Source organism: Triturus cristatus, chromosome 7 (genome assembly GCF_964204655.1).
Source record: "Triturus cristatus chromosome 7, aTriCri1.1, whole genome shotgun sequence".
NCBI lineage: Eukaryota > Metazoa > Chordata > Amphibia > Caudata > Salamandridae > Triturus > Triturus cristatus.
In genome coordinates, this window is record NC_140590.1 from 1,621,859,759 (window position 1) to 1,621,885,210 (window position 25,452).

At 44.3% G+C, this 25,452-nt stretch overlaps 1 protein-coding gene across 1 annotated transcript in view; it reads left to right on the forward strand.

The window, feature by feature from the left end:
- The window catches only part of RAD21L1 (RAD21 cohesin complex component like 1), a 1,288,752-nt gene that overhangs the window by 953,301 nt on the left and 309,999 nt on the right, over nucleotides 1-25,452 (forward strand). Inside the window, exon 10 of the mRNA XM_085619570.1 lies at nucleotides 13,165-13,264. Coding sequence (XP_085475696.1) covers nucleotides 13,165-13,264 — 100 coding nt within the window. The remainder of the gene's footprint in view (nucleotides 1-13,164; nucleotides 13,265-25,452) is intronic.

Sequence of the window (25,452 nt, forward strand, 5' to 3'; positions counted from 1 at the left end):
TCAAGGTTCTGCCTCTTTGGGCTTTAGTTGACACCAAGAATATTTACGAAATGCATAGTACCAGTTGCAGCTTATCCAAGACTCCAAGGTCACAATGTCTTTCCCCATCTAGACAATTGGGTGGCCATATTGAAGATTTTGACCAAGGCAAAGATCAAATAGGGCCTATTCAGAACTGTTCAACAAATGGAGCTTCTCCCTCAATGCAGCCAAATCTCAACTGCAGCAACCACTTCCATTCAATTTCTGGGCACCATCCTGAATACAGGAGCAGGCAAGGCCTTGCCATCTCTAGAGAGGATTCTTTCAAATACATTTGTTTACTCTCTTGCGAAAAGTGAAAACGATTTGTGTTAGACTCTTCAAATGTCTGCTGGGGAAAATGATGTCTTGTATTCCTGTCAAAGTGAGGTTAAAAATGTGTCCTCCACAGGACGAGTTAGTTGTCCCATCATAGAAAGGGCCCAGATCCTTAGACGATAGCATTCAAGTGAAAAGGTGATTAGCAGCAGCTATTTTATTTTCTCAGACCAGGGTTGGTTGTCCCTTACAGTGCCTAGTGTAAGCCCTTTCATCAAGAATTATCATTGCGTACTGATGCTGCTTGCTATTCTAAGTATGTGAATCTATGGAAGATCCAATGCTAGAGGTGAAACAAGTTACTTATCTGTATCTACAGTTCTTCAGCTTTGGTATCCTTTGTGGATTCACACGCTACTCTCCCTGATCAAGGGCATATTGGGTGTTTAACAGGTGATATTAAAAAACATTTTTTAAATCACATCAGGACCATGAGATGTGAACGGTGAAACAACTCTCTTCTCTAGGGCTGGGTTACTATCACAAGGGTAAAAAAGAATCATGCTCTATGAAGGAGAGACCACTAGAATAACCCCTGTTCTTGCATGATCCCCTCTCTACACCTCATCAGCTGTCCCTTTGGCAGGTACTGCACTGTTACTGGGTGCAAACCGTGAACCCCCAGCTTCTCATTCCAGAATCCGAAATCTCACGATATCTAATAGGTCCTGTCACTCTTCATTCTTCAGGGACATGATTAGTTTTCCTTCAGGGTATCTCCATTGATAATCATAAGCATTGCATAGTCAAGTCCTCATGCGGGGATCTTAGAGCACTTCTCCACAATCTTTTTAAGTGTACATATTCGCCTTACTTCAAGAAGGCCAAGTTTTAAGATACAACTTTAAAATGTATTGCAACCTATAAAATAGCTATAGTTGTCAATTGCTTTAATTTACTTTTAGAAAAAGGCCAAACTAATAAAAAATATGAAAACGACTAGAAACAGGATAATCTTTTCTTAAAAAATCACAAACCTTTTTCAAAGGAAATGGGGAAGAAGGGATAGGGCAATGTATACTCATAGGCTGTGGTTATCCTAGTAGGAAAACTGACACAACATTGTGAAGGGATCACAGACCTTCAGTATACCATCAGGTCCAGCAGATCTCCAAAAGTCTTTACAAATTGGAACCTAACCAGCTTTACTCAACTTCTTCGTACATCTAGAGTGTTTGTCATTTTCTGACAGGGAAATTTGGTTTCGCTGCAAATAAAATGCCATCTTTATTTGCCAAGTGTCCTATCTGTGGCACAAAAAATGCAAAATCCCCATGGTCTGTGTATACTTTGCCTTCTTGATAGTTAACATCCCAGAGAAATGTCAACACTGTAAGACCTTTTCCAGGTGTGCCCAAAAGGACATGGAAATGAGGAACTGCACAGACCGCATGAGGTGCTATCTGAAGTTGGGATGTCACATGAGTGAGGAGAGTCAGTCTTCTACCAGGGCTCTGACTCCATCCTCTTTGAACTCCATGAGAGGGAGATCTAAAAAGAGGAAAAATCCCCAAAAAAGTTGACGCTCCCGTGGGACGTCAAGAAATTAAACGTTTAGGCGATTTGCATTGGCTGCCTGCTCACTGTTGAAGACTGGGTCGACATTGAAGAGCAGACTCTTTTCGACATTGAAATACTAATGGTCGATGTCAATAAACGATGGCATCAAGAGGTCATTTGGCGCCTGCACACACACACTGCATTTTCCATCCCAAAGTCTTCTGATAGGATCAGAAAAATAAACGAGAAGACTTCTGACAACTTTGGATTCAGAATACTCAAGAGAATATTCTCCATCATCGCCAGTAGTTATTCCAGATTCTCCAGAATGCACTGTTTCTCAACAAACTTCACTGTATTAACATCCTGTTCCTCCAGCATCACTTCCACATCCCTCACCTCCTCCTCAAACTGCTATGCCTTTGGGGGCTTACCCTCTAGCAAGCCCAGCTGTACCACAACGGAGATCTAAGTCTTCACCAGCGAGGGCCAGATCTCTTTGCAGACAAAGATCAAGTCCAAGACATCGCTCACAACATTCCAGACAAAGTTCGTCTTCAAGGTGTTCATCTAGATGCAGACACAGGTATAGATCCAAGTGCAGGACCAGTTCCTATTCCACTGAGACTTCTTCTGACGCAAGGAGGTTTCCCCTCCTTTGACTGACTCTCCTCCAACAAGACAAATGTAAAGATATTTATAAGTCCAAACAATTTTTTGTGAAATATGGCTTGGTATGTAGTGGTTTAGCTACAACTAAACATCTCTATCCAAGTGGATAGTGTCCTACATTCTGTTCTGCTGTCAAAAATGTAACAAAACCTTAGTGGGTAAACCAGCAACCCATGCCATCAGTGGTATATCTGAAACAGCTGCTCCTTTATGGGACGCTATTGTCTCGATTCAGATGCACAAGTAGGATAAGCTTCCTTTAGAAATCTCTTCGTTATTTCTGTTGGTCCTCTTTCTCTTCTACCACCATCTTTTTGTGAATGGGCTTGCTAGTCTTTTTAGTGCCTATGATTATCAATTGAGATCTCCTAAATGAAAAAGAAAGGTTTCTTACTTATTATCCTAGTTCTCCTTCAGGTGTATCAATATTGAAATCATGAGCAACCCTTCCGCCTCCCTCAGGGGAAGGGATGAAGATAATTAACGGACATTCTAATTTTCATTAGTCTTTGTCTCTTGCACTGTAAAAAAACAAAAAAGGGAAAAAAGAACTGAAGCAATGTCCATCTGCTGGGCCTGATAGGATAGTGGAGGCCCTTATCCCTTAAATGTGCAGGGTCAGTATTTTATAAAAGCATAGCTGTCGCCTATATATCTACATTGCCCTAGTTCTTCTTTTCCACTTCGTTTGAACAAGGTTTGCAAAATGAGATTTGTAAGGAAAATGTATCTAGTTTATAGTATTTTTCCTCAGTTTTATTTTAAAGTTTGCCTTTTTAAAAGTAAATGAATATATTTGGCCGAAAGAGCCTATATTACAGGATGCAAACATTTAAAGAAAATTGTATGATTAATCAATAGCATTTGCAAAGTGCAACCCTGTCGCCCTTAGGGTTATCTGGGTGCTGTCTCCATTGTATTAAAACTTAGCCTTCCAGAAGTAAGGTGAAGATTGTCACTTGAGAAATATATATTTTGAAAAAGTGCTCCGGACCCTGCACACAGATGAGACCAGTCATTGCTGATGATTTTAATGGATATTTCCCAGAAGAAGAACTAGGATTACAGGTAAGAAACCTTTCCTACATATTTTGCCATGCTGAAGCAGAGGTATGAAATGAGAATAGGATTTTTAAAATGATCTATTACCCGAAAGAGTGTAGGCGCTGGCCAAGTGAAGAAAGCTAGACTACTTAGTAAGAGCTTGAAAATAAAAGGTCAGATGTTGTTGGTTAAAAAGCCAGGTTTTTAATGCTTTCCTGATCGCCAATAGATCGGTATTACTTTTAATATTAAGGTGCAACGTGTTCCACAGTCTTTAGGTGCAGACTACATAGTTTCTGCCACCCCAAGAAGATTTTTTTAAACCTGGGAATCACTAGATTGTGAGGATACAGATTGCAGATGCCTGGCTGAGGTGTAGCAAAGGAATTTTTGTTTATGGTATGTGGGGTCAATATTGTGCAAAGACTTAAATGCAATGCATAGTGCCTTGAAATCAATGCGCCTCCTTATGTGAAGCCAGTGCAGCTGTTTTAGAGATTGCGATACTGATTTGTATTTCGTAGTACCCGACAGTAACCTAGCAGCCGCATTCTGAATAGTCTAAAATTCAGAAATCTTTGCTGGATATTCATGAACAGGGCATTGCAATAGTCAAGTTGTGATAAAAGGAGAGTGGATACCGCAGTTTTCTGTAGTTCCGTTGGAATGAAAGGAAGAACTTTCCTCAGCAGTTTTAATGTAAAAAGAAAGAGGCAAGAGTAATATGACTAATCTAGCCCTCAAAAATTAGTTTGTTGTCAAAAAGAACCCCCAGGTTCTTAGCCTTTGCAGCTGGGTTTGGGAGGGTGCCATGGTCCTGGGGCACTATCTTGGTGACCAGAAGGAAGAGTCCCTACCAAATTACATGATCTCCGTTTTTTGAGGAATTTAATTTTAAGCAATATTCGCTCATCTATCTTCCTATGTGCCGTATACAGTAGTAAAATCTGGTGGCAGTAGCCTCTGGGTTGCTAGTCACCAACACCACAATTTGGGTGTCATCTGCATAAGACACAAGCGTAAAGCTGTAGGATTTAATCAAAGACGCTAGTGGAGTCACACAAAGATTAAATAAAGCAGAGTCATGTGGGACTACACCTGGCAGAGAGAAAGGAGGTGAACTGAAACTATCCAGAGCCACTTCCTGCTCTCATCCCTATAAAAAAGGTTTTAGGAGGGAGAGCGCATTGCCTCTAATACCCAAGGAGGTGAGTCAGTTAATGAGCAGAGAATGGTTGACTTTGTCGAATGCCGCCAAGAGATCCAATAAAATCAAGGTGGCACTTCCTCCACCATCAAGGGTTTGCTTGATTTCCTCAGAGGCCATGATAAGTGTTAGCTCAGTACTGTGATTGCTTCTAAAGCCATATTGTGGTTCATCTAACTGATTGTTTCGTTGGTTGAAAGAGGTAAGTTCAGTGTTTTGTGATTTTTCGCTAATCTTTACTGGAAATGGCAGTTGTGAAATCGGCCGGTTGTTGTTAGCGTCTGTAAGGTCTCAATTAGGCTTTTTTATTAGTGGAAGAATAGATACTTCCACTCAGCTGGAAAGTAGCCAGTACTGAACATCTTGTTATAGATGTCAATAAGCAAGGTGGCTGTTATTTCAGAAACTGAGTGCATTATCTTAGGGGGCAAGGATCTTTTGGGGTATGTGATTTAATAATCGTTAACAATCCTAAAGTTTGATGTAAGGGTAAAAAATAGTGATCCTTTTCTAAAGGGCCTTTACTAGACAAGGTATTAGGACTGATTGTGATATTTGAAACAGCACTATAAGTTGCCAAATTATGTGGGAAGTCTCTTATGAAATAGTGAGCCAAAGCGAGGATTCAACGTGAGGGCATAGTCATCTGCTGAATGAAGTGAGTTCTTGCTAGCTAGAAAGGAGTCATATGTGCCCTTAATCATGTCTTTGAAGGTGGCCAGACCGTTGACAAACTGTTGGTCAACTGTTTATTTTCAGTCAGTTTTACCAATTTCTTAATAGTAGTAAAAAGTTCCTTTGAGGAATTTTTGGCTGACTATATTTTATAGGTAAAGTAGCGTACTTTTTCCTCATGCAACATGGCCTTATAGGTTAGAAGAGATTGTAAGTCTCTTTATCTGAAGGATCGTAATTGATTCTCCATTTTCTTTCAAGGCTGCAACATTTTAGCTTAAGGTGCCTAAGATTATTGGTCAACCAAGGTTCAGAGGTGTAGTTATCTGACTCTGGTAGGCTTTTAAGGGGATTAGCTGGTTAACCATTGATGGTAATTACTGGCGCTCAAGTCAATGTCATTTGTGGCCATTGGTCGAGTTTGGGCTAAATTATGATTAAAGATATTCGTGTAGAGTTTATGCCAAGGATGTTGGCTCCCCATTACTTTGGGAATGGTGTCCACTAGATCTTTCACTTCTGAGCTGAAACATTACAGCATTATAGACTAATTGAGCGTAAGTGAGGATAATATTTGTAACTGGGGATTGTTAGAGAAAAGGCCATCTAGTAAGTGACCTGCCGTATGTGTTGGTCCCTCAAATAGTTGCATCAGGTTGGTACTAGCCACAAGATCTATAAGATGGGAGGAGTCTGCGTCAAGTTGACTATCTAAGTGAATGTAAAAATCTCCAAGAATTGTAAGGCCAGGTAGGTCAGCTTTAATTTCTAGCACTTGACTGGCTTTGTGAAGGAAGGCTGCTCTGCGGCCATGGAGGGAGGGGGGATAAATCAATATACCATTAAATGAGTATCTCATTCATATCTACTTTGAAAAATAGTGCCTCAGTCCTGAATTGCTGAGAGCCCTTGAGGTTGAACTTTGAGGGACTCACGATAAATAATCGCCAGGCCTCCTCCCCTTTTACCGACTCGATCGAGCCTAGAGATCAAAGAAAACCTGGGGGAAGAGCTGGAATTAAGTTGGGAGCAGAGGTTTCAACAGCCCAGGTCTTCCTGATAAAAATCAAATCCAGGGCTTTAGATTCTATCAAGTCTGCACATAATAGTGCGTTTTTTTACCAGAAACCTGGTGTTTGAGGGCGCATTTGCAATTAATTGACCAACTTTGCTTTCCTCCTGTCCTAGTGTGATGGTACAGGAGGGAGGGACATGGCCTGAATTTTATTATTGGTGAGCGTGAGCTCACAGTTAGGACATGACACGTTGCCTTCCATATGGGGAGGCTTCAGGGTTGGGCCGGGGCACACCTTATCTCAGAGGTCTTCAAACTTTTGGATGCCGAGACCCCCCTGTCAACATTTTGAGGCGTAAGGACCCCCTCTTGACAAAAATGTCTAAACCTGTTGACTAAATTGCGTGGGATGAAAATGTAAATAAGGTTATGTGATGCCGCGTATTTTGGGATAGCATTGCTTCATTATTTTGATATTTGTTACACACAGTAACGCTGAGGAAAGATTTCACCCAATCAGTACCCATTTATAACCAAAATACAGCAATTATCATCAGAAAGATTTCAAGTCAACGTTTGTGAAGGGCCTTCCACTCTGCAGCAATACGTGCTGCCACATTAGAAGCTCACCTGGCCCTGACCGGAAGAAGCAGGGGTCCCTTAAAACCCTGGCGGTTTTGTGTAGAGTTAAGCCTTTTACCCATGCAGCTTTCCTCTCACCCCCTCCCTTCCATCCCTCTCTCCTCTCCTAACCCCGGATCCCTCTCTCACTTTGCAGGTCATTTTCTTTCACCCCTTTTTACAACTTCTGAACTCTCCCCATTCAACCTCTCACTTCACCTTTAATCACCTCTTGCCATTCTGTCCTTTCACTGCCCTCATCTCTAACAGTCTCTCACATTTATCTCATGGCCTCTCTGGCCCTGTCACCTCCCGTGCCCCTCAGCACTTCTCATTCACCTCGTCTCTTCATTCAAATTTTTGTCTATTTGTATCTTACACTTTTCCAGTCCCCCCATTCCTCTTTCACATCTCCCCTTTGTTCTAACAGAAGCCCTCACCTTTGGATCACACTCACTTCTTGCGTGTCCACACTTCTCTTCGGCAATTCACATTTCTCCTCATCCCTGACCTCTTCAATCAAATTCTCTCACTCCCTTGCTGTCCTCTCTCATTTTGGGTGCGGATGCAAGTTCAGAATGGGATGAATGAATGTATGATTACTGATGGGCTTGTTTGAGTGAGTTGCATATTGAGTAGTGAGGGGGACAGGTGAGTGAAGTGTCACATGAGTGCAGGATGAGTAGTGTACTCGTGTGACTGCAGGTTGAGGTATAGTGTGAGCAGGACAAGTGCATTTTGAGAGCAGAGTGATCACTGTGAGTGCAGGGTGAGCGGGTGAATGGTGCAAGTGCATGGTGATCATTGTGAGTGCATTGTGATCACTGTGAGTGCAAGGTGAGCGGGTGAATGGTGCAAGTGCATGGTGATCAGTGTGAGTGCATTGTGATCACTGTGAGTGCAAGGTGAGCGGGTGAATGGTGCAAGTGCATGGTGATCAGTGTGAGTGCATTGTGATCGCTGTGAGTGCAAGGTGAGCGGGTGAATGGTGCAAGTGCATGGTGATCAGTGTGAGTGCATTGTGATCACTGTGAGTGCAGGGTGTGCGGGTGAATGGTGCAAGTGCATGGTGATCAGTGTGAGTGCATTGTGATCAGTGTGAGTGCAAGGTGAGCGGGTGAATGGTGCAAGTGCATGGTGATCAGTGTGAGTGCATTGTGATCACTGTGAGTGCAGGGTGAGCGTGACAATGAAGGGCGAGAATGAGGAATGAGTTGTCTGAATGCAGGGTGCATTCCCAGACCCATGAAGTAACTCAGCATGTTATTGACGGGGCGTAGACTTTAAGATCTAAGTTAAACTATTGCGGCATTAATCGGGGATCGAGGGTGAAGGAAATAATGTGCTGATCCTGCAACAAACTTCCAGTCCTATGGTTAGGGTTGCCAGCAGATTATTTTGGTGGCCCAGTCGGTACAAAAAAAAACAGTTACCTAAAGCGGTATTTTCAGCGCTTATCTGTGCATACTTCCCAGGGCCAGCTTTAGTGCTGGTGGTGCCCTGTGCGACCATGTTTGTTGGTGCCCCCCACAATGACCACCCCCACCACGGATTCTCTCACTAGCACCCTTTAACAGTGACCAAGTCTCCATAACCCCACACTCTCAGATGCATTGAATTAGTTATATAGTGCCACTCATACCAGTGTAGGGTGTCCGAGCACTTTGCATCACAGACACATTACACAGAGACAATCAATCATAAGTGTGTAAATCAGTGTATAGGAAATGTTACATAAGCCAAAGGACTAAAAGTATAGGAGTCACATGTCATCCATACTGGTAGGCAGTATAGTTCAAGAGTGCTTGGTGTGGAGAAGCACAAACTCAGAGTCGAAAAAGACACAGCATAGTTGGGAGTTTCCTTTAATAATAAGAATTGATTTCTAGCCAAATTAACCCTTTTTGCAACATTAATCAATGGTCTAATAATGTATTCTTTGTAGTGTGTATGCTGTTCTAGGATGAAAGTTAATAGCTCACTATTCTCTATTAGGACTTTAAGTTATAAATTGCAAGTAACAAAAGGATGTCTCTTTTGAAAGCAGTAACCTGCTGATCTCTTCACATCATACGCACTCTGTAATCTACTTGGCACACGTTCTTTGCAGCAGGCATATTAACCCTCTGCACTAACATCACCCAAGTCAAAACCTCAACTATACAACATTCTGATCTCTCTCCAGGAAGATAATTAATCACAGGAGTTATCTTGACATTTATGTGAGGCCTGGTAATTGCGGGGAAAGAAACGCTGCAGCAGGTGCTTCAAAAGCACAATAAACTTTCACTCACGGCGCCCCCAGGAAGCCAACTTTGTATTCCTTTCCATGAAATGCATTCTCACACTACGGCAGTGAATGTAAAATCCAAATGTAAGGAATAGGCACAGTGGGGACCCAGGGGGTACTGGAACCAGCAAAAAAACCTAAGCCTCTGTAAGCAGTTTACAAAGGCATGTTAAATGGTCTTTAAAGACCTGTGAAAAAACACGGGGTGCCGGAGATAGGAATCCAGACACTGCCCAGCTGAGCCCCCAGCAGCTCAAGTTTCACTGCAGCAGCCCGGGCTGAGACACAGGACGGGGGAGGGGGGGGGGGGGCTGAAGCCCTTGGGCCTGGGCAGAAGTGTGACTGGGAAGGGGCGACCCCCTTTGCATCACTCCACGGCCCCCCTGGGGGTCGCGCCCCACAGTTTGAAGACCCCTGCCTTATCTGGAGGCATAACTTTTACCAGATCATCCCTCGAGTAGTGGATGCATACCGTCCTAAGGATGGTAGAAAAGGCAGGGGGTAGAAACGTGCCTTCTGACCGGCTTTAAAGTCAGGCATACGAGGTGTGGCAAGGCTGAGAAACGCTGTTTGACACAATAAAATGCCAAAAAGTATAGGCAAATAAAAGAACAAAGACCTAGCAATCCCTGCTATCCCTCACAAGCTCCCTTGTAAGGCACAGCTACTGGTGAAAGTAAAGTGAAACAAAGTAACAATGTGAAATGTAAAAACCTAAAATCATCAAAATAGGCAAATGTTGAGATAACTGCTTAAGTAATATGGCGGCTATGTAGACACAGGAGCCAGGCATCTCTCTCAAAACTCACCTAGTGTTACATGGAACATAAATTGGACAGAGATTCGTTAGAATGCTTTCTCTTTGAGGCTCAAAAATGGATCGCACCAGCACCAATATCTAATTCACACAACACCTGGAGCCGTCCTAGCATAGTTGTGCCACATTTACACTACAAATATATACGCTCTCTACATGCAACCAGGATGTCATCATCATGTTTAGGGTTTCATAACACAATTGAACTTTACACAAGTGTCGTCAATAGACTTCACTGACACAGGAAAAAGGTCTGCTCACACAGATTCACAAACACAGTACCATGCCACTACAGCTTAATGTGATACTCCTAAGACATTGAAAGTAGCCCACTGCCTAATTTGAGAGCATGCTTGGTGCCACTCCAGGTCACAGGACAGGTCCTGGATCTTCCATTGACCAGATTAGGTCAAGATCATTGTGCACGTACTAGATTAGCGTGACGTTAGGGCACAAACAAAACGTCAGTCATCAGGTTCACTTGTAGTTGTGCTTTCAGGGCAGAGGTACATGCCTGTTTACTATACATAGGACATTCCTGTCCCAACAAACGCCCCCTCCCAGCTCAGACTACCTGGAATCGTGCTCCAGCATTGGCCAAGTCCAATCGTCCGAGTGGCAAACCAGGCAGTAAAGTCCAGCAGCATTCCCATCTCAGGCTAGATCGTAGCATCCAAAGGGCGAATCTTCTCATTGCCCAACTCTTTTCCTTTGAAAACTAAAGAGGACTGCCCCACCTGCACGTGGTTGCCTTGGTCAGTTACCCTACCTGAATCCTGACCAACACCTTTGATATGTGCTGCAGGTGTTCCTCTCATACATTGTTAAAAATTGCAGTCTCTAGGTATGCCGCACAACTCTTCTGGACCTGGAAGAACATAGTTCACAAGAAGCTGAAAAGTGGCAGAAACCTTCTTAAGCCCAGAAGACTTGACCTCATAGTGATACAATCTCTCTGCTTTCTTCTCCTTGGCACTAGGTATTAATGTGATGTACCAAAAGCCACTGGTCCAATCAAAGGCACACCAGAAGCGAGCAGCGCCCAACTGGTCTACGAGCTCATCATCTCTAGGAAACTGCTTTGCCTCGGTCATCTAATTGTAGATCCAAGAATCCACCTTAAAAAAACGGACGTTCTTGCTTTGGCACCGGTACTACTGGAGTGCTGCAAGGACTACAGGGAATACTCCATCACTCCAAAGTTGAACTTCTTAGCAACCTCTGCCTTGATGTATTCCTGGACTCAGTCTGACATTCTGTAGGCGATGCTCTTCACTGGCAAGCTATTCCCTGTATCTGTATGGTGCACAGAGACGGGTGTCAATCCTGCAGTTGCCGAAAAGAAACTTACCAACACCGCACAATAGTTGGTGCTCATTAGTCAGTTTAGGGTAGGTTCTACCCATAGAATCATGCTGCTCAGCACTGTGCTATAACCTACAAAGTGGCTCACCATCTTTCACATTGAGTTTACTATAAAACCTTTCCAGAGGTATGGCTTAAGCCAGTTCAGGTGGAACACTCTGACTCCCTTGTGGCACCCGTGTCAACCAAGTAGTTGACCTCAAACCTTCTTCTCTATTCTTTATGGCCCATACCACTTATCCTTCAAAGCTCTTGGGCAAATGGGCATCAGCACCGACATCCCCTGACCCTTCTGGTAACCAGTCAATGTAGCTTTATGATCATTCCACTCCTGCATCTTCTCTTGGCTTGCCTGAAGACCTTTCCTCTCCTAACTAGTGTGCAGCGTCATCAGATTCCTGAGGCCAATCATAGTCTACTACATCTGTTTGGGGTATTTCAGAAGTACCCTCCCAACCTCTGACTAAGGTGAGTAGACCACCTTTTTGACACACACAGATGTTCAAAGGGATTGAACCCAACTCCTTATGTGGAATTTTACTATAAGCAATTAAGAGGTGTGGCACAAGTTCTACTTCCTTCTTAGGTCCTCTGGCAGAGTTTCTATCATGCTCTAATGGTTTTGCAATCGTTTCCACAAACCTATTGGGCAGCTGGTTTTATGCTGTAGAGCAGTAGTAAGTCAGTCCAACTTGCTTCCACATCGTTATCTCCTGTAGGACCAAATAAAGTTATTTTCCAATAACAAATGAGTCTTAAGGAAGCAAAACCTTGAAAAGATCACTAGGTGTGTCATGGCTGCTACTCCAAGCAGTCATATTGCTCAGTGGTACCGTCTCTAGATAACTGGGTGCATGATCCACCACAACCAATATATACTTATTGCCTGTTGCAAAGGGGATGTTAAATGGACCAACAATGTAAATTCCTACCTGCTGGAACAGAACCTTTACGACTGGCAGTGACAATAATGGTGCGTTGGTTTTACCTCCTGACTTACCACTCACTAAGTAGGACAGAATTTCTGTGGATCCCTGGCCAGTAAAGAAAATATTCTAAATTATCCTTGGTCTTTTTCGTGCCCAAGTATCCTGTTATGGGCATCTCGTCTGCAGGTAACAATAGTATTTGCCATCTCAGTAGCAATTCTATATCAAGTTACATTCATACGTTGCTGTACACCAACAGTACGCATTAGCTACAATATTTTACACCATCATGTGCACATCTTGACTCCAAATCATATAGTTGGCTACGCGTTTGCCACTCTAGCTGCATGTTGTAGCATTATAGGCACCTTGTGCAAATTTGCTCTAGTGTCATTGGAGAATTTCTAGTACCAAGAACTTCCAAGTCACCTAGTCTAGATGGGTTTAAATGATAGTTTCCATCACTTTATCTAGAGTGTGAAGATGATATCCAGTGAGTTTACACCTGTTTTGTTTTTCAGGGATACAAGGGTTCCATGAGAAGATGGAGCTCTGTGTGATGTATGTAAATATCATTCAAGAGAGTTAGGTTTACACATTAAGAATGTTTAGTTTTCTTCCATAGTGACTTTAGTTTTTCCTCTAATAAATGTAGATGTATTTTTACAGTTATTTACTCGATGTCTGATACCACATAGTCTCAAAGAGCATAACAGAGGAGAAGAACTGGAACCCGAAAGAGAACATTTAAGAAAACAGGATTTGCCAGGTAAGCCAAAAAGTAATAATTTACCTATCTGTAGGTTTAAATATACGGAAGCGAGTATTTTTTGTTGTTGTTTTAATTGGTTTTTATCGTATCTTCGTTTCAAATGTTAAACAAGCAAATATAGCATATGTAGTACAATGCATTACATCTTCAGTGGTAGTTGTTACCAATACTTAATACAGGATATTGAGTTTCAGTCTTTACATCTCAGCTATTACACATGGCAGATTAGATCGTGGGTCTACAACTGGTGGAGGGCGGCCCATAAAGCGCTGCTGATCACCGAAGGCAGGTTCACCTATTGATGAGTTGTACATGCATTGCTTTTCAAAGGCAGTGACAGGGGTGAGGGGTGAAGACTGGTGGTAACTGAGATTACTTAGGTTGGGGTTTAGGTTACTGGGGCACCTCCAAGCAGCCAAAGCGATGGTCCCTGGATTATAATGTTTATTGGTGCTGGTGCGTGTTCTTTGTGTGGCATGCAGGCTCTACATGTTGCGCGCTTAGTAGTTTCCTTCATGGTGCAACGTTTGAATATCATGTACTCGAGAGGCCGTTTCAAAATGTGTGGGGGGGGGCCATGCTAATGTCTGTTTGCTGTTGGTTCTGCTTCAAGCTCCGGGGTGTCGTCACTTCCCAGGAGTTCTTGTAGTATTGCATCCCAGAATTCTTCAATCAGGACTTTCCGTAGGCCCAATGCGTCTTCTCTGTGTAGTACCACTCTTTCTGCCTGGGCCTACACCTGCCCTAGTGCTATGAACCGAGAGGTGACTCTCAGGCTTTTGGTGTTTGTGAAGAGATGCAGGATGCAAGTCCCCCAGTTCAGAGGTATTATTCGATCTGTGCAAGGGCACAACGAGGGCACTACTGACTCCCAGTACGCTCCAAAATGTGGGCAACTCCATATTATATGCAACGTCTGCATCGGCAGCATGGCAGCGTATATAGACAGCGTCCATACCATCATAGAATTTAATTTTCACTGGGGTAAGGTATGCCCTCTAGGTGACAAAATATTGTATGAGGCGGAATCGCATGTTTTGCAAGATATTAATTGGACCTTCCAGTATCCTGCTCCATTCGGCGTCCATAAAAGGGCGCTGCAGGTCCCCCTTCCAACCCGTCTAAATAGAGAAGCCGTTTCGCTGTGTGCTACCTGAGGGAGACAGTGAACCACTTGATAAGATGCCTACCCGGCCCCATTACGTGCATACAGTAGCGCAAGTATTGTTAGTCTTTTTGATTGAGGGCAGTCTTGTACTAATGAGGGGTGTGTGTGTGTTTGTGATGCCCTTCTCCTTCAGGGGAATTTCCATTAAAATTATAAGCACTCAGTCGTCCCGCCCAGATGCAGGGTTTCTGGAGCACTTTTTCCAGAGTCACATTTTGTATTGTATGTTCGCCTTACTTAGGAAAGGCCAGTAATTCGATGCCACACACTATGCTGTGCCATTTCAATTAATTTACACTAAAGACTGAAGAAAATTATATCAAGCCTTTAAAAAAGTTCACAAGGTGAAAGTAAAGTCACATTTAAAAACATCCTTCACAGAGCCTTTTCTTCTTTTTTTTTTTTTTTTTTTTTTTTGTAAACTGAATGGTCGGGAAGGATAGGCAATGTATAGGCTGCAGCAGTGTAAAAAAGATAGTAGAACACTGCGCTTCCTTTGTCCCATCATGCTCTCTAGGTGCAGTTGACTCAATTCTTTTTTTCAAGATCTGCTGACAGGATCTTAAAGCCCTGAGCTCTGCCTTTTTAAGGTGTGTTTCCTCCTAAAATCACTTCAGAAACCTTTTGAAAGTGATTCAATTGACGTCCTTTAGCGTGGAGAATATTTTTTTATATAATTTTTTGACAGGAATTGTATTTCTTTTTGTGCACAATGCCATCTCTGTTTGTGAAGTACCTAGATTGTGACAGAAAAATGGACAAACCCAACCCTGGCCGGATCTGTGTTCTCAGTTTGCCAGATTTATATGACCCCATAAGATGTTGGCACTGCAGCTTCCTCTCCAGGAGTACCCTGAGAGTCTGTGAGAAGACTCGCTGACATGTCCAAGAAGAAAGGCAAAAAAAAGCAAGAAACCCTTGCTGAAGAGACATCGGAGTGGTGAGAAGAAGCTGCTCCTTCTACCAGTGCCCCTATCTCGCCCTCTGAGAACCCCTGTTGTGGGGAGATCCAAAAAAGGAACAATCACTGAGAAACACTGACCCCGTTTCATGTCCAAGGCATTGACTTTGAGGATAGGTACAGCACCTACTTGGCTTGATGTCAAGGACTCGTACAACATCAAGGACAAGGAGCCGTGCTGTGTCTAGACATGGTTTGATGTCAAGACACTCTTATGCTGCAGAAAAGAAGACCGCAGAGTAGCTTTCGAAGAGGGAAGCCCAAGTGCTTTCATCTGAATCAGAATCTCCTCGCCTCCCAGACCAACATCTCCAGTCATCATACCGGGCACTTCTTCACCTCGTGCAGTACTACCTCCTCCTCCAGCTCCCCAGCCACCTGCTAAGTCTCCTTCTTCTCTGGTAATTCCTGCAGAAATTCCTCCAGCCATCCCTACTGGGCTTAGACTCTCAAGATTTAAAGCTGAAGCACGACACAGGATTTTGAATTTCCCATTTTCCGGGAACTCATTGTTTGGATCACATGCTGATGACGAGATGTCTGGCATGAAAACCGAGCTAGACACGCTGAGGGCAGCCAGATTGGAGAAGAGAAAGTAATACAGGAAACATTCTTTTAAACCCTACCACCGCTGATATTACCCTCACAGGGTTCAAACCCCTCCCTGGCTTAAAGATCGACAGCAACGGCAGAGATGTCAATCCAGAGGCAGAAGCGGCCACCAACAGTCTGCCCTGGCCACTAAACCTGCCACAGGTGGCAAACGAGTTCCCACTTCCCCTTTTCCTTTACTCATTCCATTAAGGGAGATGCATTAGATCCTCGCAGGAAGAGTGGAAAACCATAATCGGCCACAAATGGTCCTGATATGCATTGTGCAAAATGGATAGTGTCTTTGATTCAAGTGTCCTCCACCAGCCGTTCCACCCAAAAAGTCATCCCTTTTTCATCCTCTTGCGAAAACAGGCTATGAAAAAGATTGCAATTCTTCACAAAGGAATGCACATTTATTCCTGTTACGTTGTAGTGAAGGACCAAAGAACGAGTTTAGTCCCATTCTAAAACTGAAAAAAGAGAGAGTGCACTTGCAAAGATAAGTACAGAATTTTGGCTCTCCATCATATCTATCTCCTACTCCATCAGGGGGCTTGGCTATGCTCTATAGATCAGCCAGAATTATATTTTCACATACAGCTAGCCCAAAAACATTACACATTCCTGAGGTTTACAGTGGGAACGCAGCCATTACCGCTACAAAGTTCTTTGTTTCAGTCTCGAGTCTGTACCCAGGACTTTCCTAAATACATGGCGATCTTTGCAGCGCACCTCAAAAGATTGAAGATACTTGCATACCCCTATCTAGATGATTGGCCTATCAATGCTTTAACGTATCAGCAAGCATACCAACATTATCATATTTCTGTTTTCACCCTGCACCAGTTGGAACTGCATGTAAACAATAAAAGATCCGTTTCCATCCTAGTACATTCTCTTCATTACCTGGAAGCACTTTTGGATATGGTAAACACAAAGGTGTTTCCTTTGAAAGAGATGCTTAGAAATGTTGCAATCTGAAGAAAACAGCGCATCGAACAGCAGGGCAAATAGTCTCTCACAGGATCAATGTGGCCTGACTTTTCCAGGTACCAAATGCACATCTGAACATAAGACCTCTGCAACAACGTTTGGAGGTTTTACGTTTTGTTAAATTGATCCGATTTTGTTCTGTCTTGCTGTTTTGTGGGAGATATATATATAATGTTATGTTTCTTGTGTTTACGACCATTTGTATGATGAAAATTAATGTGTTTTGTTGTCAAAGAAAACATAAATGGTGATCACAATAATTAAATTGTGTGATAACGGAGGTAACTAAGATTATTTGAAAGTACAGTCAGTTTTGGGACCTGTTCATGACTTTCAGAAAGTTGACATTTTCCTGCCCTAGCCATTTAGTGCTTCCAGCCTGTATCTGGGTAACGTGAATGGATGTAGTTGGTCCTTGTGTATTTCTCCTAAACAGCTACCCACAATAGGATAAGATAGGATTTAAGTTTATACAGCTCTCCAATGCCGAGGCGTCTTGGCGCTAAGGTGAGAGAAGAGCTATAGGTGTATTATACTGAAACAGTGAAGACGCCGGAAATAACCATGTTTTTATCTGCTTCCTAAAAACTGTCAAGCTTGGTTGAAGTCTGAGTATCAAAGGCAGTTGGTTCCACAACCTAGCTGCACACAGTGACACACTTTTCCCGCACCACCTAGCTCTGCGAACTTTCGTAATACAACTGAGGCCGGAATTTGCCGACCTTAAACATCTAGTAGGAATGTACCACTGAAAGATTCTTTGCAGATCGGTCTCTGCTTCACCATATAAAGTCCTGTGCACAAGGCACAGGACCTTAAATTCCATGCGTTGCTGTATGGGAAGCCAATGTAATGACTTAATGGCCGCAGAGGTGGGGTGCCCCTTTGGAATATTTAGGAGTATTCGATCGGCTGCGTTTTGTATAGACTGCAGTTTGATCATCTGTGCCTTATCGCTGCCCACGAGAAGAGCATTACAATAGTCTAATCGGGATAGGACTAAGGCTACCACCACAGTTTTTCGTAACTCCTGCGAAATAAAAAGAAACACCTTCCGCAATAACTTCAGCGTTGCTGTATGGGAAGCCAATGTAATGACTTAATGGCCGCAGAGGTGGGGTGCCCCTTTGGAATATTTAGGAGTATTCGATCGGCTGCGTTTTGTATAGACTGCAGTTTGATCATCTGTGCCTTATCGCTGCCCACGAGAAGAGCATTACAATAGTCTAATCGGGATAGGACTAAGGCTACCACCACAGTTTTTCGTAACTCCTGCGAAATAAAAAGAAACACCTTCCGCAATAACTTCAGGATATAGAAGCAGGTGGAAGTTACATGGTTAGTCTGTGCCGAAAAGCCCAGTTTATCATCGAAGATGATCCCCGGGTGTTTTACTTTTATGGAAGGTGTTGGGCAGGTACCCGCTTCGACCGGCCACCATGTAGTATCCCACAGGGACGGACCGTCACCAAACTCCATGACCTCCGTCTTATCTGTGTTGATCTTGAGGTAATTATTACTCATCCAGCTCCTGATGTGACTCAGCTTAGGTGTGCCTGGATGGGCCACCACTTGCAGAATGGGGTGGCGGAGTTAGACACAGCCCGTTTACTTCTGAAAAGGCTGTGTCATGCCTTCACACAAAGGATTGCATACACCCTGTAGTTAATCTGAAGCCAGGGCAGGGGAGGCAGGGAATCCGCTACAAGTTTCTCCCATTTCAAAGTAGACACCAGGCATAAATATTAGATCTCAGACACCAACTTTTCAGTACAATCCGGGTCCTATGGCTACTACAGACTGCCATTCTGCCGGTCTGCTGTCTGGTGCCCTGCTTGGTGAGAGGGAAGATTGGACCTTCACACACTTCATCCCAGACTGAAGTGACTCCAAGGATTAGCCAGCTGACCTGCTTTCTGGACCTGCCTGAGCCCTGCTTGTTTGCCTTTGCTGGAGTGAGCTCCTGACCCACATGTGGTGCCCCTTATGTACTAGACTCTTGGTATGGCCAGGTTGAGCTCCTCTGAAGTTTTTGGGCTCTTCCTGAACGAGGCGGTTTGCCCAAGATCATGCCGCAAGCGCTAAGTTCCAGTGAACCAACTGTTCGAGGCATATGAGCTGCAGATCACACACTTAGGATAGTAGATCGCCATCTGGTGTTGGGTTCGGATGGACATCAACTCCATCGTTTTTTCCGCCATTGGGTTCGGATGCAACTTTTCCGCTCCAGTTGGAAATACCAATTCCAAGCTTTTCGAAGAGCAAAACTTCACACAAAACATCGAAGCACCTTCATTCTCGACATCGATTTCATCAGCTCGATTCCGGACGTCGACGCGGGCCGCTGGGCCTATCCACGCCGTGAGGTCTACGGCTCATGGAAAGGACGCCTTTCAAAAAATGCCCCCAGTGTGGAGGAAAATTTCCGCACAGTGACCACCACAAAGTCTGCAACCTGTGCCTATCACCAGAACACAACGAGTCCAGCTGTCCAGCCTGCGCATCCTTTTGATCCAAAAAGACCATTCGAGATCGAAGGGTCAGACAACACATCATGGCACAGAGAACAGCTCCGGAACCAGAGAACATCTTTGATGAAGGCCCCGATGTCCCGGAAGAAGATTCCGAAGATCTACAAATAATTTCCGAAGCAGACAACTCAGACGACCCCATCACTCCTGGGCAACGTGAGAGTACTACTGCCCCTGCCCCAACCCCACCAAAACCAAAGGCATTGGTCAAGACTTCGCCTGCTGGCCCCAGTCGGAACCGAAAACACCCTTCAGAAGCCCCGCCTCCGGGCTCGGCTCCGAAGAAACATAAGCCTTCCGGTAGCTCGGGACCGAGCAAACCGCATGTCATTGTCCAACCGGCACCCTCGGCACCGAAGAAAAAAGAACACTCGGCACCGAAATCGGCTCCAACGCCTTCGGTCCCGAAAACACCAAGGCCAATAGACAAACCGGCACCGAAGGTTCCCAAGCCTACAGATACACCTTCGGCTCCGAAATCGACATCGGCACCAAAAACATCATCGGTACCGAAACCACCGGCTAAGGACTCGCATACGCCTCCTAAAGCCAAACAATTCACCGATCAATCAAAACCTCGATCGGATCCGAAAAAATCGGTACCAAAGACTGTTCCTGAAGAACAAGAACATTTTCATCCAGATCCTAGGCAGAAAAAGATTTATATCAACCCCAAGACTGGACATGTCACCGCAGTGCCATGTAAAAAACGAAAACTGGACACACCACCTGCCCCAGTTCCTGTAAACAGGAAGGACTCTGCAACATCCCCTATCCCTCCTTCCTCTCCTATACTGCATTCTATCCCACCCCCTCTGCCTACACCACCCTTGCCTATACCCTCTCCATCACATACACCACCTCCTCAGGATGAGGTTGATGACCTAGGGGGTGGGGGTGACCCTCATGATCCATTCACGGATCCAGACACCTCACCATTGGATGATTGGGCATTCCCTTTACCAGACATGCCTGACCCTCAGCCATATCCCTCAAAACCATCGCCTCCTGACGATAACCTGGGGTTTGGCCAATTATTAAATAGAGCGGCACTATACCACGGCGTCACAATGCACTCAGACGCACCAGAGGAAGACTTCCTATTAGACACTTTCGAACAGTCTCAAAAGTCTGTCCAAATTCTGCCCATGATTAAAGGAGTCATAAAACACGCCCCCGAAATCTTTAAAGACCCCGTTCGTGCCAGGGTTCTCAACCCACGAATCGAAAAGAAATATAGGCCTGCCTACTGAAGATCCTAATTACATCAAAGGGCAACTTCCTTTGGATTCTTTGGTCGTTTCCAATGCCCGGAAACGCGCCAACTCCCAAACCACAGGAGATACACCACCCCCAGACAAGGAATCCAAACTGTTAGAAGCCTCTGGCAAAAGAGTAGCAGCACAAGCCGCTAATCATTGGCGTATTGCCAACATCCAAGCCCTCCTAGCACGCTATGACAGGGCCCACTACGATCAATTAGAGACCCTCTTACAACATCTGCCAGACCAATATAAAACCCAGGCAAATGACCTTATTCAGGAGGGAAAACTTATTTCAAATGCAGCAATTAAATGTGCGCTTGACACCGCCTCTAGAGCAATTAACACAAGATACTCGGGGTGACAAATGCAAAAAGAACTATTGATGGACAGAATGCAGAACAATGTCATACATTCACCCCAGTACAGAGATCTGGGCCTAAAGCCATATGCAAATCAGTCTTGACCCTGTGCCTCATGGGAACAGTCCAGCCCGAACTGCCAAGCCAGGTCCTCCCTGGACTGGAAACAAGCATCCTAGGACCAGTTTCGGGGTTTCACCTCTCTTCAGCCAATTGTCACCACGAGTGGGACGGGTATGCTCAGACGTGAGTCCCGGAATCAAGCTATCCTGGCTGAAGAGGGGTGAAACACAGGGTCAAGACTGATTTGCATTTGGCTGGGTTCAAACTGGAATGGCATGGTGAGCAAAAAAAACGATGGATTTAGGCCCATATCTCTGTATTGGGGTGAATGTATGACATTGTTCTGCATTCTGTCCATCAACTGTTGTTTTTCCATTCTGGGTTGGGGCAGCTATCTTGGAGAAGTGAAGATCAGAGGGCCCCAGCGAAGTTTCCCCTCTACATTACCTTGTTGGAGATGAGAGCGATCCACTTGGCATTGAAAGCCTTCCTACTTTTCATCAAGGTTAGGATGCTTCAGGTGTTCACGGACAACACCACCGCAATGTGGTGCTGCAGCGTGCAGGGTGAGTTGGGGTCGTGGATCCTGTGTCAAGAGGCCCTGAATCTCTGGACATGGCTAGAACATGAGGACATTTTTCTGGTCATAAAACACCTGGCTGGCTCTCTAAATGCCAGAGTGAACTAACTCTGTTGTCAATGCCTTGTGTATCACAAATGGCTTCCAGAGGTGGTGCAAGGTGTCATCTGAACCTTGGAAGAACCTTGGTTAGATTCATTTGTCCCCACTGTGAAGTGTAATGTCAGTACGTATGTGCTTTGGAGTTTCCAAGGTGGCTTTCACTTGGAGACTCATTTTGTCTAGTGTAGAGCACAGGACTCCTGCACGCCTTTCTGCCAACACCACTCCTGCCCGAGAGTGGTGAGGAAAATCAGGACGGACCAGGACCAAGTTATCCTTGTGGCTCCGCATTGGGCATTAAGAGTTTGGTATCCTGAGCATCGGTCCTCCTATCAGGCTGCCCCTTTGTGAGGATCTCCTGTTGTAGCAACCAGACTGGTTTCTACAGCCAAACCTGCACATGCTTCACCTTCATGTGTGGCGATTGAGCAGCAGCAGTTGATGAATTTTGATCTCCCTTCAGAAGTCTGTGAAGTCATACCGACAGCCACACGTCAATCAACAAAGACTGTATATGCCTGCTGTTAGGACAAGTTTGTGGCTTGGTGCACTTAAAAGCATGTAGATCCTCTCTGCGCCTTTGTCAGTGGTATTCTTGTTTGTGTTTTTGTTAGCTCAGCAAGGCTTTGCTTTGGGCACAGTTAAAGGGTTTCTTTCGGTCTTCTCAGCTTTCTTACGGTTGCAGATTAGCCCTCCCTAGGGAAGTCTCCTGTTGTGACTTACTTCCTGACAGGACATTAGCACGGTTCCCCCTCTAAACTCTTCATTATGCACCAGTTAGACCTTAATTTGTTTTGAACTTTCTTGATGCATTCTCCCTTTGAGCCCATGCATAATTGTCTTCTACTTCTCTTAACAATAAAAACAGTCTTCTTGGTGGCCATTACAACCACCAAGAGGGTTAGGAAGCTACAGGCTCTCTGTAAACCCTCCTTACACCAGGTGCCTCATTTCTACCAAAGGTGGTGATGCCTCTTCACGTCGATTAAAGCATCACTCTGCTGACCTTCTTTCTGCCTCACTCTTCAAAGGAGGAGGAGAAACTCCATCATATGGACCCAAATTGAGCATTGTCGTTCTACATCAGTCGCACCAGAGAACTCTGGGTGGATAATCAACTGTTCGATAGGTTCTCCTGTGTAAAGTAAGGCAAAGCAGTGTAGAAACAGACCTTCTCCAGATGGATTATTCTCTGCATTAAGATCTGCTACGCACTAGCCCAAAAAAAGTAATCCCCTGAGGGCTTGCGGGCTCATTACCAGAGCCAACACTGCGACCACTGCGCTAGCTTGCAGTCTCTTGATCCTGGACACTTATCAGGCTGTTACATGGGCAGCTCTGCCCACATTTTTAAAACACTGCTGCTTAGACATTCAGGTCTGTTGTGCCTGTTCGTTCTTCTAGGACGATTCTGAGCCAGTTTGCAGACTCACCTCTGGGGAGGTATTGCTTTGGTACTGATCCAAAGGTAAGGAATGTGCAGTTAGAAGTCTTTATCAAATTAATATGTTTCTTACTTTTGGTACCACCTTATCTAGTAGATACTCTAGCTGCAGATTTCTTACCGAACCTCCATTCCTCTGTTTATGAGAATCGTTTTTTCTGCCTAGAAATGTTCCTGTTGGCCCTTAGGATCTGCACACTGATCTATCGTCCTGCTGACTTGGTTTCATGGTTCTGGCATAGAAATATCACAAAAAGAAAGTGATATCACTGTGTTAGGGTGGTGCCTTTATAGACCCCACACACGTCACTTCCAGCGCAGATTTTCCAGATCCAGTCTCACATCTAGGGAATATTCTAAAGCAAGGAATCTGTGTCTGGATACGCTCTACCAGATAAAATGTTACTGAAGGTAAGTAACTTACCTGACAATACAATGACCATGTATTATCTAAACAAGCAAGGAGGGATGAGATCTAGAGGGCTGTCCCTGGTAGCTCAAACAATCTGGAAAGGCTGGAGTCTAGGATTCTCTGGATTACAGCTAATCATCAGCCAGGCATTGAGAATGTTCATGGAGACATACCGCTCAGAACCATTCAAGAGACCCATGAATGGGTGGTAAACAGCATAGTTCTGCAAGACCTTGTTTGTGATTGGGGTTTTCCTCATATAGAGCTCTTCACATACTGGGAAAACAAGAAATGTCTAGGCTTCACCTTAAGGTTATACCAGCCAGGCACATTGGGGATTGCCCAATCAAATGCCCAATGGAACAACTGGGCAGGCAAGTGTATCTAGTTTGCTCCCTTTCCCCTAATGCCGTTGGTGATCATCTAACTAACTCACTCAACTGCCAGAACGATTCTTATTGTTTTATGTGGCCCTGTCAGTGGTGGTTCAGAGATCTTCTCCACCTTTTCAGGATGGCCACAATGGAGGCTGCAGTACAGATGGGACCTTCTGCACAAGTTTGTAGGTCGGATACTGCACCCCCAAGCCTTCAATCCTTCGATCTTGGTAGCGTGGCTCCTGGGCTCATACAATATGGACATTTATGTCTTCCTCAGGAGTGCATGGATGAGTTGACTGAAGTCAAAATTCCATCTGAAAGGATGTCCTACTCATGAAAATGAAAGAATTGTTGCATCTGGTGTGCTCAGAACAATTTTAATGTTACACCTGCCAAGAAGTGCTTCCATATCTTCTTCATTTGGGTAAATTGAAGCTGCGGTTATCCTCTATTATACACCTTTGAGCTATCATCTCTTATGGAGACTTTCCCCTTCGTGGGAGTTGAATATTGTCCTTTTATGCCTCATGGGCTCTCCTTTTGAGTCTATACATAAGTCTTCTCTACAACACTTATGTAAAGCTTCTTTCCTCGTTGCTATAATCTTTGCACACAAGGATAATTAAATTCAGGCTCTTTGCTCTCACTAACCTTATACAGTTTTTCATAGTAATAGGGTAGTGATGAGAAGTCCTCCCTAAAGTGGTATCGCACTTTCATGTCAATCAAGTTATTATGTTACCTACCTTTGTTTTCAGATTCCCTCCTGTCCATTAGAGGGATCCATTCACACTCTTAATGTGAGAAGGGGGTTAAAGTTTTATCTGGATAACACTAAGGACCTGAGAAAGTCCAAACAATTTGAAACTATGGTCCATTGCTTCAGGGTTTGCTACATCCAACCAATCCTTACTTAGATGGATAGTCTCTTGCATACCCCGAGGCTACCAGAAAGCTAACAACCCCTCACCTACATTTCTAAGCAGAAAAAAGCATAAACCGAGGTTGGAAAGGTCGGTAAGAAATCTGCAGCTAGAGTATTTACTAGATAAGGTGGTACCAAAAGTCCTGAAAGAACGAGCAGGCACAATTGACCTGAATGTCAAGGTAATAGTGTTTTACCTCACCATCTTTGACTCAATTCCACAAAGCTCCAGCTTGTCCTCATGGAAGCCCTCGTACCTCTGAGAAATGCAAAAGGTGTAGATCTTCTTCAAATTTTTCTTCACGCTCAGCATCAAGGGATGGATCATCAGCTTCTTAATCCCCTATATCGCATGCACCTTCCACTTCTGGAGTATCTCCTATAAATATTAGCACTTTTCCACGAAAT